This window comes from Acanthochromis polyacanthus, chromosome 7 (assembly GCF_021347895.1).
Source record: "Acanthochromis polyacanthus isolate Apoly-LR-REF ecotype Palm Island chromosome 7, KAUST_Apoly_ChrSc, whole genome shotgun sequence".
NCBI lineage: Eukaryota > Metazoa > Chordata > Actinopteri > Pomacentridae > Acanthochromis > Acanthochromis polyacanthus.
In genome coordinates this window covers 20,018,241-20,031,369 of record NC_067119.1, presented here as the reverse complement: position 1 = coordinate 20,031,369, position 13,129 = coordinate 20,018,241, and the positions used below count along the sequence as shown (strand labels likewise).

The 13,129-nt window shown below is 42.9% G+C and overlaps 1 protein-coding gene across 16 annotated transcripts in view; it reads right to left on the bottom strand.

The window, feature by feature from the left end:
- The window catches only part of ank1a (ankyrin 1, erythrocytic a), a 94,066-nt gene that overhangs the window by 29,055 nt on the left and 51,882 nt on the right, over window positions 1-13,129 (bottom strand). For 14 of the 16 annotated variants that reach the window (XM_022212524.2, XM_022212538.2, XM_022212539.2 and 11 more), the window contains 18 exons: window positions 8,718-8,819; window positions 6,138-6,236; window positions 5,362-5,460; window positions 4,982-5,080; window positions 4,611-4,796; window positions 4,355-4,453; window positions 4,162-4,260; window positions 3,956-4,054; window positions 3,483-3,680; window positions 3,291-3,389; window positions 3,049-3,147; window positions 2,849-2,947; window positions 2,319-2,516; window positions 2,111-2,209; window positions 1,908-2,006; window positions 1,608-1,805; window positions 1,396-1,494; window positions 902-1,000 (listed from right to left, as the gene is read on the bottom strand). In XM_022212524.2, coding sequence (XP_022068216.2) covers window positions 902-1,000; window positions 1,396-1,494; window positions 1,608-1,805; window positions 1,908-2,006; window positions 2,111-2,209; window positions 2,319-2,516; window positions 2,849-2,947; window positions 3,049-3,147; window positions 3,291-3,389; window positions 3,483-3,680; window positions 3,956-4,054; window positions 4,162-4,260; window positions 4,355-4,453; window positions 4,611-4,796; window positions 4,982-5,080; window positions 5,362-5,460; window positions 6,138-6,236; window positions 8,718-8,819 — 2,169 coding nt within the window. Of the gene's footprint in view, window positions 1-901; window positions 1,001-1,395; window positions 1,495-1,607; window positions 1,806-1,907; window positions 2,007-2,110; window positions 2,210-2,318; window positions 2,517-2,848; window positions 2,948-3,048; window positions 3,148-3,290; window positions 3,390-3,482; window positions 3,681-3,955; window positions 4,055-4,161; window positions 4,261-4,354; window positions 4,454-4,610; window positions 4,797-4,981; window positions 5,081-5,361; window positions 5,461-6,137; window positions 6,237-6,429; window positions 6,457-8,717; window positions 8,820-13,129 lie in introns of those variants that run through there. The other 2 variants (XM_022212534.2, XM_022212530.2) reach the window with 2 other exon arrangements.

The window sequence follows — 13,129 nt, the reverse complement described above, 5'->3', positions numbered from 1 at the left end:
TGCTCCAAGGTTTCCTTATCATAGCTGACCCTGCACTCTGACCCCATCGGGGATCTGCAAAAAGAGAAGTTCACAGTGCTGTAATGCATTTGTGACACTTTAAGTCACAATATTTTGTGTGTTTGATTATCTGAATATAAACTGAAATTCCTCCCCAATGATTGTATGCTTCGGACAACTTGTCAAGTTGCACTTTCCAGATACATCTCTGTTCCTGAGTCTAGGCACTGAGTAATAGCTAGAAAACAACTTTTTTGCAGAATGGTATGATGTTACAGTCAAAGTGACTTTTGACCTTTTGGATATAAAATGTCATCACTTCATCATTTTGTATTACTAGACATTTGTGTCGAATTTTGTCAGAATTAACATGTGGATTCTTGACTTATGACCACAATCATGTTTTATGAGGTCACAGTGACCTCTGACCATCAACACCTGATTAGTTCATCACTAAGTCTTAGTAGGAATTCCTTTAAATCCTCAAGGCATGCGAGAGAAATCATATATGGGAAACAGATGGATGCACACATGGACAAAACAAAAAGATAATACCTTCAATTTCAGTTGTTGCTGGTGTGGTGCAACAAAGAAGCACCAGTTTTAAACAGTTACTGTAAATATTCCAGTAAGCCATGCTTTCAAACAGTATCACTCCCACCCCCTGATATGAGCATAAAAGTCTGCTCCCTCCATGTCCGGTCTTTGCTTTACATGCTAATAGATTACACTTTAGAGACATTACAAAAGCCCATTAAATCACCCTGCTGTCTTCACAACCTGTGCTTTTAACTGTGTAATGGACTCTAACTGTATTTACTCACACAGTGTACAGTAACTATGACTCATGCTCAGGATGATTTTGTTGTAGTTTTACAACAAAACCAGGGGAGGCACTCACCCTTGTTTTGCTGTTGACGTTGGCCTGTTGCTGCAGGAGGAACTTCACCATTTTGATGTTGCCATAGTGACAAGCTACATGGAGAGGGGTGTAACCCATCTGATGGAGGACCAAAACAGTAAAAACTCTTAAACACAGTCCCGATCAGACACATAACTTCAGCACCTTCTACTGTGACGTGATAACATTATGCAGATTTGATCCCATATGGGGTTCAGCATTTAATGAATATTTCATAAAATAATGATTTAAAATAGCACAATGTTAAATTACTTTGTTTTTATTGACATAAAAACACATTCAAAAAGCATTTCAGGAGTCAATAAAGGAGGATGTAATTATTGTGCCCATCATACAACCACACAGCACATGAATTTTCTAAAAGGACAAGGTCTCAACAACCCTACAAGAGTTCAAGGTGACACTGCCTTAACCTGAATATTAGGTCTGCTGGTTTTTCTGATTGTAGAGCAATGACGTGAGGAAGGTCTTACCCGTGTGGCTGCATACACTGAAGCTCCCTGCTTCACCAAGATATCAGCGATGCCAACATGACCCTCTTGTGCCACAAGGTGGAGCGGGGTTAATCCACTCTATGTGTCAAAATACATCAAACACAAAACAAATCAAGTCACAGCTGATTTTATTTTACATCAGATAAACACTCGGGCCACATTTCTTTCATTCTTTAATCATCTGTTCTTGCCTTGTTGCCAAGGTTGACATTGGCCTGTTTGGAGATGAGCAGTGAGACCATGTCGGGCCTTCCTTCCTGCGAGGCCAGGTGGAGAGGTGTGACTCCCTGCAGTGACTCAGCATTGGCCGAAGCTCCGTACTGCAGCAGGCTGTTAGCCACCTCAACCTGGTTCTGCTTGGATGCTATGTGGAGGGCAGTGTAGCCGTTCTGCAGAAGAGACATGAGTTGTGGTTAGGAAAATATGTCCACGATCGTAAGTCACTCTGCTTGAATTACATCCTGACTTGAGTGTATCTCTTTTTTATTTACCCTGGCTGCACTATGTGGTGACCCTCCTTTGCTGACAAGCAAGTTAACCACATCCAGGTTGTTGTGATGTACAGCGACGTGCAGCGGAGTAAGACCATTCTGTAAAATGAGGATCAAAAGTTCACTGGACTGTGGTAAATCAAACCAAACTTTATTCATCTTTTGGCAGTTCCCTTCATATGGCCAAGCCCTATTTTTCTCACCTTCCCAGCTGCATTAGGGTTGGCTCCTCTCTCCAGCAGCAGCTCGGCTACATCCACCTTGCCGTACTTGGAGGCCACATGGAGCGGAGTGAAGCCTTTCTACAGAGGCACCAAGAGGGAAGTGGACACAGTGTTAGTAACTGTGCAGCCTGGCAGCCTTAAAACAGCCAAATGATACAGAAAAATAGCATTAGCATGACAGCCTTACCTTGGTCATCTTGGTCTGCTGAGCCTCCATGTCCAGGAGGATGCGTACAGTTTGCACATGGCCTTCCCGGGCAGCGATATGTAGAGGTGTGTGTCCTGCTGTGGTGGTAGAGTTGGGGTTGGCTTTGTGCTCCAGCAGAAGCTTCACTAGTTCCTTGTGGCCCATCCGAGCAGCACAATGCAGAGGTGTTTGGTCATCCTGAACAGGGAGAGAATGGTAAATATGACACCTAACATACTCTATGAAACACCCGAGTTAAAATGTTTTCTACTGTAAAAATATGATCCTGTTTTAATTGAGTTCTCTTATGATCTCCATTACTAGTCAAAATGAGGCTGTAGTGAGTAGGACGGAAATTAGAGGGTCTGCTTCATCTGCCAGGAATTAGTTGCTAAATTGGATTTTTGTTTTTTTAATCAGTGCTTCCAGGTAACAAACTGAGGCTTTCAGGAAATTTACTGTATCTATGAGGAATCTGTTGCATGAGTTCATGGATATGCAGATTGTGCTTTGGTGTGTGAAATCTCCACCTTGGCCTTGGCATCCACTGGTGCTGCATTCTGCAATAAAAACTCTGCCACCTCATAGTGTCCCGCCCGAGATGCCATATGGAGAGGAGTCTCCACTTTCTGTTTGCAAACAGACAGGAAAAAAAACTGTCAAATTCAGCATCAATGCGATAAAAAGATGTGAGTGGGACGTTTTAGTTAGTACTGAAATTTCTACTCACTACATTGGAGGCGCTGGGGGAAGCTCCTTTCTGCAGCAGGATCTTCACAATGTTGAGATGACCCATAAAGGATGCCACATGGAGGGGAGTCAGACCAGACTGTTGAAAGGGAGCGCAGAGGTAGAAGAATTAGAAACGGATTTTCAGATTTATTAAAGCACCTGCCAGATGCTTCTACTTTTACGTAGTGCTTCTAGGCCAGTTATTTTGGATTTATTTTTTTGCTCCCTATGATTATTTACCTCAGTCACAGCCTCTAATGACGCCGAGTGTTTGAGCAGAAGGTCCATCACACGCATGTGGTTCTTTTTACAAGCAATATGCAGAGGTGTGAAGCCATTCTGAAAAAGCAAAGGGACAATTCTCATCACCACAACGTGTAAAAGCAACTTTGTCAGAATTGATCGTCATGACTGTGGATGCTTTTCTCTAACCAGAGCCCGGGAGTTGGGTTTGGCCCCTTTGTCCAGCAGTACTTTGGCCATGCGGTGGTGGCCACAGTGTGCCGCCACGTGCAGAGGGGTAAGATGGTCCAGCGTGATGTCGTCAATTTCTGCGTTGTACTGCAGAAGCTGCTTGACACAGTCCATGTGGTCCCCCTGCGCTGCCATGTGGATTGGAGATAGGCCATTCTACCAAAAATAAAGAAACTGTGTTGACTTTTTCATCACTTGCAAAACAGGAAGGAAGCAAATGATCTTGCTGTGAATACAATCAGAGGAAAAAGCAGCAGCACTGGTTGTGTTTGGCCATGATGAATCACCAACCTCTGCTTTCATTTACTTAATTAAAGCCCGAAAGGAAAAACACAAAAAGCTCACTGATTAGTCTTCATAACCAAACTAGATGGTGTTCATTTCTTTTTTTAAGAGTGAAACATTTCTTTCAGCTGTCATACATAGTTTACCTTCGTCTTTGCCTGGATAGGGGCTCCATGGTCCAGCAGGATCTCTATAATCCTCACATGGCCATTTCTGGCTGCGCAGTGCAGAGGAGTAAGCTCATCCTGGAGAAAGACGATTGTTAGTGATTTAGTTCATGATGCATCAAATTAGAAACGACAACCGGTGAGTGACAGAGCTCTGGAAACGACAGGATAGAAGTCTGCTGCACCTTGGTCTTGGCATCGATCTGTGCCCCTCGGTCCAGCAGGAGTCGGACCATGATCACATTCCCCCGTCTGGATGCAATGTGCAGAGGAGTGATGCCGTTCTGCAGAGAGACACGGACGAGCTTAGACAAACACAGAGAGAGCAGGAAGCAAGGACAAATGGTCGACCTTCTATCATCATTAGCTGTTCCCTACCTTTGGGGTGAAGTTGACATTGGCTCCCCTGTTGAGCAGCAGTTGAGCTACGTTCAAGTTTTCATAGTGTGCAGCAATGTGGAGGGGTGTGAATCCAGTCTGTGGGGACACATCAGCGTGAATAAATGGCATTCTCATTAGCTTTGCATTTTAGAAAGTCAAACTGTACAGACACAACAAACACAGATGCCCATTCTTTCAGTGCACGTACTGTACAACAATACCTGCTGCTGTTCACACATACAGATCCACACACCTTGCTGAGTACATCAGGATTGGGGTCGTTCTGCAAAAGCACTGCGGCTGTGCGGGTATCGTCGTTGCGTGCTGCAATGTGCAGCGCAGGGAGGCGGACCTTTCCCTTGGTGCCGTAGTTGATGAGCAGGGCTACGACATTTTCATGTCCCTGCTGAAGAGCCACGGCAAGAGGAGTAAATCCATCCTGCAGCACACGAGAGAGAGTTAGAGAAGAAATGTTGACTTGTGGAGAGAAAACGGGAGTCATGTAAGGAGAGAGGCTTATGAGAACAAAACAGAATGGAAACACAGCGAGCGTGGCTCAGCAAGGATGGGACTGAAGAGTTTGGGGGATAACTCTTTAAAAACTTCTCGCAGTTCTTTGGGTACCTCTGTTGGAATGCTCTGATTGGCTCCGTTCTCCAGAAGAAACTTCACAACCTCTAGATGGTTTTCTTGTGCAGCCATGTAGAGTGGAGTGAAACCCTTCTGTCTCAGAAAGACACGACAGACAGGCGCACACACACACAGCAGCAGCAGCAGAGGAGACACAAACACAGCAAGAAGGAGACGGTCACGGATGCACACACGGGGATGTACACAGAGAGGAAACAGCAACACACAGAAATATTGGAACAGAGACACGTGTTAACAGATGGAATTGCAATAGTTACTACAGTGGCTTCGTAGTAAAGTTCACATAGTAAGTAGTGAAGAGCAGCCTCAGTGCATCCTGTAACCACCGCCGTGAGAGCAGCTCCGAGTCTCACCTGGGACTGAGCGTTGACATTGGCCCCGTAGTTAACCAGCTCTGTGACAACCTGCTCCTGCCCTGCCAAGGCTGCAATGTGCAGGGCCGTGTTGCCTTTCTGTTTAAACATGGATGAGTACACAGTTATAATAAGCACTGAGCATTATAGGTGAGATCTGACATTAATGTGATTTTTGTTTTGGTTTTTTTTGGACAAATTGCAACATAATTTATGTCAATACTGGTAGCAACATTAAAATATAGATTCAAACCAGAAGTGTTACATTTAGAATTTCAATACATAACAGATTTTAATGTTCAGACACATTTTGGTCAGAACATTTCATACCCAGTCGTGGAGAAAAAATACATTTTCATGATGGAAATGGTAAAGAAATAGCTATAATACAATAGTAAATCATTTTTGGAAAATACAAGTAAGTTATAACAAATAAGAGTAATTACCAAGCACCAAATAAGATGTGGAGATTTATATGACTCCTATGTCTGTATCATAAATATGAAGCTACAGTAATACTAGCAGCCAGTGTGCTTAGTTTACTAAGAAAGTAAGATAAACAACCAGGTAAGTAAAAAAAAATTGCATAGTAATTAGCACTGTATATCCTGTTTGTTTAATTCTGGGGTGACCTAATTGTAAGAATAACAAATTAGGGTTAAAGACTAATTCTTGGCCAGGAGCAGTGACTGAAATCAAAGCAAGTTTGATTTATTTATTTTTTTGGACATCGCTGTTTTTTCCAGAGTCAAGACTTATTTTTCTGTAGATTTTACCTTCGTGGTCGTCTCCAGTACGATTCCATTGTGGAGAAGCTCCAGCACCATTTTGACGTGGCCTTCTTTCGAGGCGAGGTGCAGCCCATTGAGCCCATTCTGAGTGAGAGAGAAGAGCAGACCTCATACTGAAGGCTCCTCCACACACTGTCAGCAGTTTTCCCTGATTTAAGATAAATAACCACACGCACAGTATACACCAACAGACACATGAAGGCCATGCCAACTGAAACAAAGGGTTTGTTATCACAGAGACTGAAGCACTCACAAACCAGTGCAGGCAAATACTTACACTGGACACCATGCATGCGGTACTCTCAGAATCAGACCGGTCATTAGCAAAAACAACGTCTACGGGGATGAAAATCCACAGGAGAAATTTTCATTCGATTAATGATAATGAGAGGAGGAGGAGGAGGAGGAGGAGGAGGAGGACGGGAGGGAGATGGCAGGCCGCTGGTCTCGTGGCTGGGAAGAATACGAGCCGTGTGGGATAGGTCTGACCTCACACAGCCTTCCTTCAGCCGCACAGGACATGTGAGGTTGGACCTTTCCCACACCACTGATATTATTCCTCTGAGTGGGGAGACCACAGCACACCATCACTCTACTGCAGACACGGGAGAGAGGGAGGGAGGGGAGGGGAGGGAAAGGAGGGAGGCGATGGAGAAGGAAGAAGCAAGAAAAAAAAAAAGGAAGGTAAGTTAGAAAAACGGTCCACAAACAGGAAGAGAGAATGTGGTGGAGCAGTTGTTAGACCGAGAGGGATAGAAGAGGAAAGAAAACACGGTAAAGGAGGGCAGGAGCGAGGCAGTGTGCTGGTGAGCGAGCCATGGCAGAGGTATCCACTCAGACCAGGAAACAGAGACACGACTGCCACAGTCACGCCTCCACTGGGCCAAACTTCCACCATACTGACACAGTCACACAACCTGAACAACAATGCTCTCACCACTGAGCGAAAGTGACAATCTACAACTTTTTCAAAAAATGCATCACTCTGCATCACGGCATGACTGTGTTAGATGAGTAAATAGTGTCATTATTTAGATCCGTCAGAGGCCTGTGTTAGAAATAGGATTGTGAATAAGTACAATCATTATATTAGTGAAAAGGCTGTAGCTTAGATTGGGCGTTTGAATGAAACCTTTGCAATATTAAAGCTCCTATGTGTAGAATTTAAAAATTCTTGACTTTGCTACATGAAGTACTTGTGTAAAAGAGACAGTGCAGCATGACTGTTCACAAAACATGAAGTAAAATGCCCAATTTTTCAATAAACCAAAAGAAGTTATTTAGAATTCATATAGAAATTCCACAAATGGGGGCCTATCTCCAGTGTGTGTGTGTTAAGCTCCAGATTATCACTTTTACTCAAATGCAATTAACACCAAACAATAAAAATAACGACAAATACATAATGAAGATCAACAACAAAATGCTTCATTCAGAAAAAAATAATCACAGAACAAGTCAAAAGCTTTGCTATATCAGACTGTTTTCTGTATGTAATTATATTTCTAATCCATGGGGTGTCTCCCTTCATCACTGTCAACGAGTCTGACAATAATAGCTTCTGTGTCACTGTACACACAAATAAATGTGTCGTTGCGTGGGGTCTGCTATAGGGCCTGTGAATAGGCTTCATGGAAATCCTGACAGAAGCATTACCAGCAGTAATTACAAAATGTTGAGGACAGCATAAAGTGAATGGAAGAGAAACCATGACTAAGTAAGATTAATGAGGCAGAGGAATCTCTCGCGCACACATACAGGTTTTTGGCCAAGTTTCAGTAGCCTGAGGGGCAGTAGTCGTAGCCCAGTAACACTGCCTCTTCTCGGACACTCGAGGAACGACTGTCAGGGTAAAGGAGGCACGATGGAAGAGACGGGGCGGAGGAAAGCCTCTGCCCCATTTATTACCTTCTCTGGAGACCCTGTAATCTCTACTTGTCACCTTTAGCCACTGATTAACGGAGCATGCACATACAGTGTAGTGCATGACTGAATACACCGGCAGACAAACAGGCACATAACAGCAGAGTGGTCGTACTCAGATACATCATGCATACAGGATACTCAAAAGACATACGCAAATAAAAGCATAACAAATGACTGCACACACTAACAAATGTTGAGCAGAAGATAATGCAAAATGATGAGTTTCAAACCATGTATCTGTTATATAACTCAAATTTTTCCTGTATGATGAACACAGATGCTGAAAAATGACTAATCGTTTCACTGTTTGTAAATAGCATTAGCTAAATTGTGCTGCTTTTCAATTCACACAAGGCTGTTATCTTTTGAATGAAAAGTAAGAGGTCCACCCACCTTCAGAAATTTAATTTAATCAGTCAGAAAGCAGATGGAAACTTGGAGTGTGGCTACACAAAGACTCATAAATACTCAAGTATTTCTGTTCTCGCTATAATGCAGTACATTTGAGGTTCCGTTTTGCAGATAAGCAAAATTACCCAGTGTGAATAAAGAGCCAAGAATAGTATAAATAAAAATCCTCGGCTGATAGATGAGCTTGCCAGTCAGGCAATTCAATCTGGGGAATGTGCTCTCTCTCACCTGATTGGCTGTATTTATATCAATGCCATTTTTGATATGTTCCAAGGCCTTGTCCAGGTTGCCAGAACGGGCTGCTCGAAGAAAACTGTTGCCAGCATCTGCCTGCAAAGTGAAGCGGAGATGGGGAAAAAGAAGGGGGATAAGGGGTATAAGAGAAAGTGAGAGGCATATAAAGTAGAGGAATAGAGAGGGAAAATGAAGAGGGAGACAGAGTTTGGTTATTATTATTGGGAAAAAAAGGCATTTAAGGGCTAAGAACGATAGCAAGATGTCAGTTGTCCATCAGTTTCCCTCTCATTTCACTCCTCCCTTGGGATTTTGGACAGTGCAGTTTCAAAATCTGCTTCTGCACTTTGAAATTTGTGGATGTTTTACCCTTTGAGTGTAAACTCGTGTCTTAGCTCCACGAAATCTCTAAAAATGTGCTCGTACATCTATCTGCTAGTCAGATGAGGTTCATAATACCAGCAGTCTGTGATTTATGTATCGTGGCCAGCACATTTTTGGCCGTTTTTCTGCATTTATGTGCATATAAATGAAAGAGTCGGAGAGAGACAAAGGTAAGTGGAGAAAGGAGAGACAGAAAAATGCTTTGGTGAATCCTGGCTCACGGGCCGCCACATGGCACGTCTAGTGTTTTTGTCTGTGTTTTGTTTGTGTCTGTGGGCTTCATGCCTCTCCCAGGCAGCCATGGGTGCTGCTGAAACAGGATCACTCATGCGGCACAGAGGCAGAGTGAGGAGAAGAAGCTGGAGCCGAAGCGACGGAGGGAGAGCCACAGGGAGAAACTCGACTGCGGCAAACCCTGCACCTTTTCAAGCCATTTACATAATCTCATCTCTCGTCGAGCCCATCCCCACCCTGCATCATCCCCCCTTTTTTTTCATCTAACCAGACATCTCACAACATGCTGGTCAGGGAAACAAACAGCCCTGCAATTGCTTATTGTATCACACAAAAGCAGATAGTAAATCCATTCGCAGTGCAAACCCCTCGTTTTCTGTTCCAAATGAGAAACACCAAAGACACGCAGCACAGAAGCAGCTTGCCTCAACTTCATAACACAACGCTTTGAGCTGCGTTGACTACTGCTATGAAAGGGTTGTTGGTCCTCTTCTGACAGAGAGGGAGAGGGTCTGTGTAAAACAGAAAGGATCCACATGCCTGAAGTAAAGGCATAGCAACAAATGACACAACACACCCTCAGCATGACACCAAAGGCACAACGCTGAGCAAAGACAGAGGTCACTAAAAAAAAAAGAAAAAAGCAGAACAGCAATGGCAGGGAAACAGAAAACTTTAAAAGGAAAAGTTGCTTCCAGCTGACTGTGGCAGCAAAACAACATCCGACACTCCTGATATCTGGTTTAAAGATGAAATTTATTCAGTGGCAAAGTTTCCACTTATCAGATGAACCTCATACAGTACAGAGCGTCCTGTGTTTAAAGTGACAAATCCTGGGCTTTTGAGGACACTTATGCAGGCGTAACCACTTGTTTGTGAGTCTTTGTCATTTTCCTTTTGCATTGTTTTTAGCTTTTTGGTCACAAACAACTGAGAGGCATATCACTCTGCAGCACAAAGCCTCTGAATCACTCACACGCATGCTGACAGGCTAAAGACTGATGAGACATTCCCACACACAAAATGTCAACAAAACAACAAAAAGGCAAAGCAGAAACACGAATAAATACACTTTGAGATATTTAGATATTACATTATGGAAAAAAAATAAAAATAAAAATCTATAAATAAAAACAGTAATCTGAATTTCTAAGCTACTGTTTTTGGATAGTTTTTTTTCAGTTTCTAGTTGGTTGGTTTCAGTGCAAGTAATTTCCAGGTTTTCTTGCGAAACCATGTTCCTATAGTGTTATTTTCAGACTCTTGCTCACTTTTGCTTTAAAAAAAGATAACAGCCCACAAACCTCCTCCCTCTGGACAGCAGCATAAAAACAAACTGACCCCAGTGTGAAACACAGAAGCACCTGTTACAAGAGTTATGATCATCTCACAGCACCTTTAACATGCACTGTTGTGCCACATACATCTTTTTTGTATATAAAACGTATACCGTTTTTCTATAGAGAAATAGAAAAATGCAATACTCCAGTTAGTTATCAAATTGCTCTTGCATGACTCCTAAACTTGCATGTGTGGTGTATGCAATAACTAAACATAAATATCAGAAGACACAAGCTGAACAAGTGCAGACTGTGTCAGACTGCCATGGTGACACACTGAAAAATCCTTTCATCAAAGCTGGGGCAAATACAGCTGATGCAAAGACACACAACCTCACACAATATACATGGTTTCACAGCAAATGGTAGCATGGCAACACCACAGTGACCCCGGCTGAGGCCTCTCTACAGTTGTCCAACCCCCCTCCACTCAAAGCTCTGCTGCCTCCTCAGAAACAGCCCGCTGAAGTTTACAAGACAACGGAAACTCATTCTAAGACCCCTCAGCTGGTTACCGCAAACTGTCACTCTCTTCTTTCCCAGCGGTCACTCAGCATTTCCATGTGTGCATCTGCAAGTTTCTGTGATTATCTGGTTGCGTCAAGAAGTGAGTGAGTGGTGCGGCAAGATAAGGACGCAGGACGACCACACCCATCCCCGACCTCACACATAAACACATACAGTGCACATACATACAGCAGTATGAAAATGTTATGAGGTAATTCCTCTGCTACATTGTGCTGAGCTCTGGCATGATTTAGACGAATGAGTCCGTCTCTGATTATTCCCAAAGAGAGGTGGACAGGCTCGAAGCTCCAGGGCTGAGCAGAAACGAGCAAGCACATTAATCATACTGTTTGAAGCACAAGAAACACACAATAACCTGCTCACAAGCTAAACAGCTAACACTGGCTATATCAACACACACGGTTGTGCAATGTACATGCAACTGTCCTCAGGCTAAGACAGTGCAAAGCGCCTGATAATGAAACTCATAATTACCAAGTAAAATTACTCCCCTATCTCATCACAGAAAATCCTCTTTCCCTGAACTCTCCTCCGCTTGTCGTTCTTTCAGCTTTTTCTTTCCTGTTGCTTTCTTTCCCTCCTCTACCGCCTGCATCTTACATGTTTCTCTCTCCCCCACCATCGCTTGCCTCCTCTGCTGGTGCTGCAGCAGACAGGATGACATCACCCGCTCGCCGGTGGACTGCAGTGTTCAAAAACTCAGTGTGCACGTATGCATGAGGATGAAACTTTCCAGCCGCGAAGAACGCAGGACTGGACCTGAAGAATCATGTTCACAACCATGATAGGACTGAATTTCAATGTTTTTTTGCAATGTCTCTGAATGGGATTGGACAGAATATGTGTGAGAAGGGAAGAAATGACACAATGTGAGACTTGAATGGAATGCTGAGATTCTAGAGGGCAGAAAACAGACTCTTACTGTCTGAAAACTGTGTTTGCAATCTAATTGTAAAGATCAGGATTTGACAAAATGGCTGTTATAACTTCTGTATTTTCTATCTTTTTGCATCATATGAACACTGCTGCAGAATGTCATGCATACTGGATTGTAAACCGAGTAACCCTTTTCTGTCTAATTTTGTTATATATAATATAAGAGTAATGTGGAAGACTATTACTATATTCTGTATACTTTTACTCAAGTGACTACAGCACAATATCTGAGCATGCTTCTATAATCACATGAGTTGGAAGTCAGTTTCTTATGATTGTAGCTAAGGATGCTTTCTAGGATCACTCCAAAGACCCACAGTTTGTTGTGCATTTATGCAGCTTTACATATCTCTTGAAACTATTATTACATTCATATGGAGCTCTTGCATCCATTGTTAACTCAGGGGCTCCCAACCTGTTTTTATTTGTGCCCCATTCAGTAAGTCAATAACTGCTTGTTATGTGTCCCATCAGGTTTAGACGTAAATGTGGTGTAAGCATTTTTAAATTCAAGCCTCTTTAAAATAGAGAAAAGAGGCCAAACACGAGGCACAATTTAGTTTGACAGAAACACACAGCATGTATGTATTTATTTGTTTCTAATAACTTAAATGATCTTTTGACCCTCGAGATTTCTCTCAGGAACGACCGATTTAACACAAAATGCTCCAGTTCAGACAGGTTTGACTAAATCTAAAGAGGTGTTGTTGCCAAGGAACAACAATAACAGAAAAAAATCCAAGAATATTTTGTCAGTGCAATCAAGTCACAAATCCTGGAGCTCTCTCACCGTATGTCAATGGAAGAATCTCTCTGTCAGAGATCAGCGAGTGATTATCTGCTTCAGAAAATCTCAGCATTTTTGTTCAAATTAGCATAAAACTCACAGCAGAGACACTTAATCCCTCTCTCTAACACACACTCGCAGCAATACGCAGGCGTTCAACACGACAACATGAATCTGCAGACACAGCACCAGGTGCA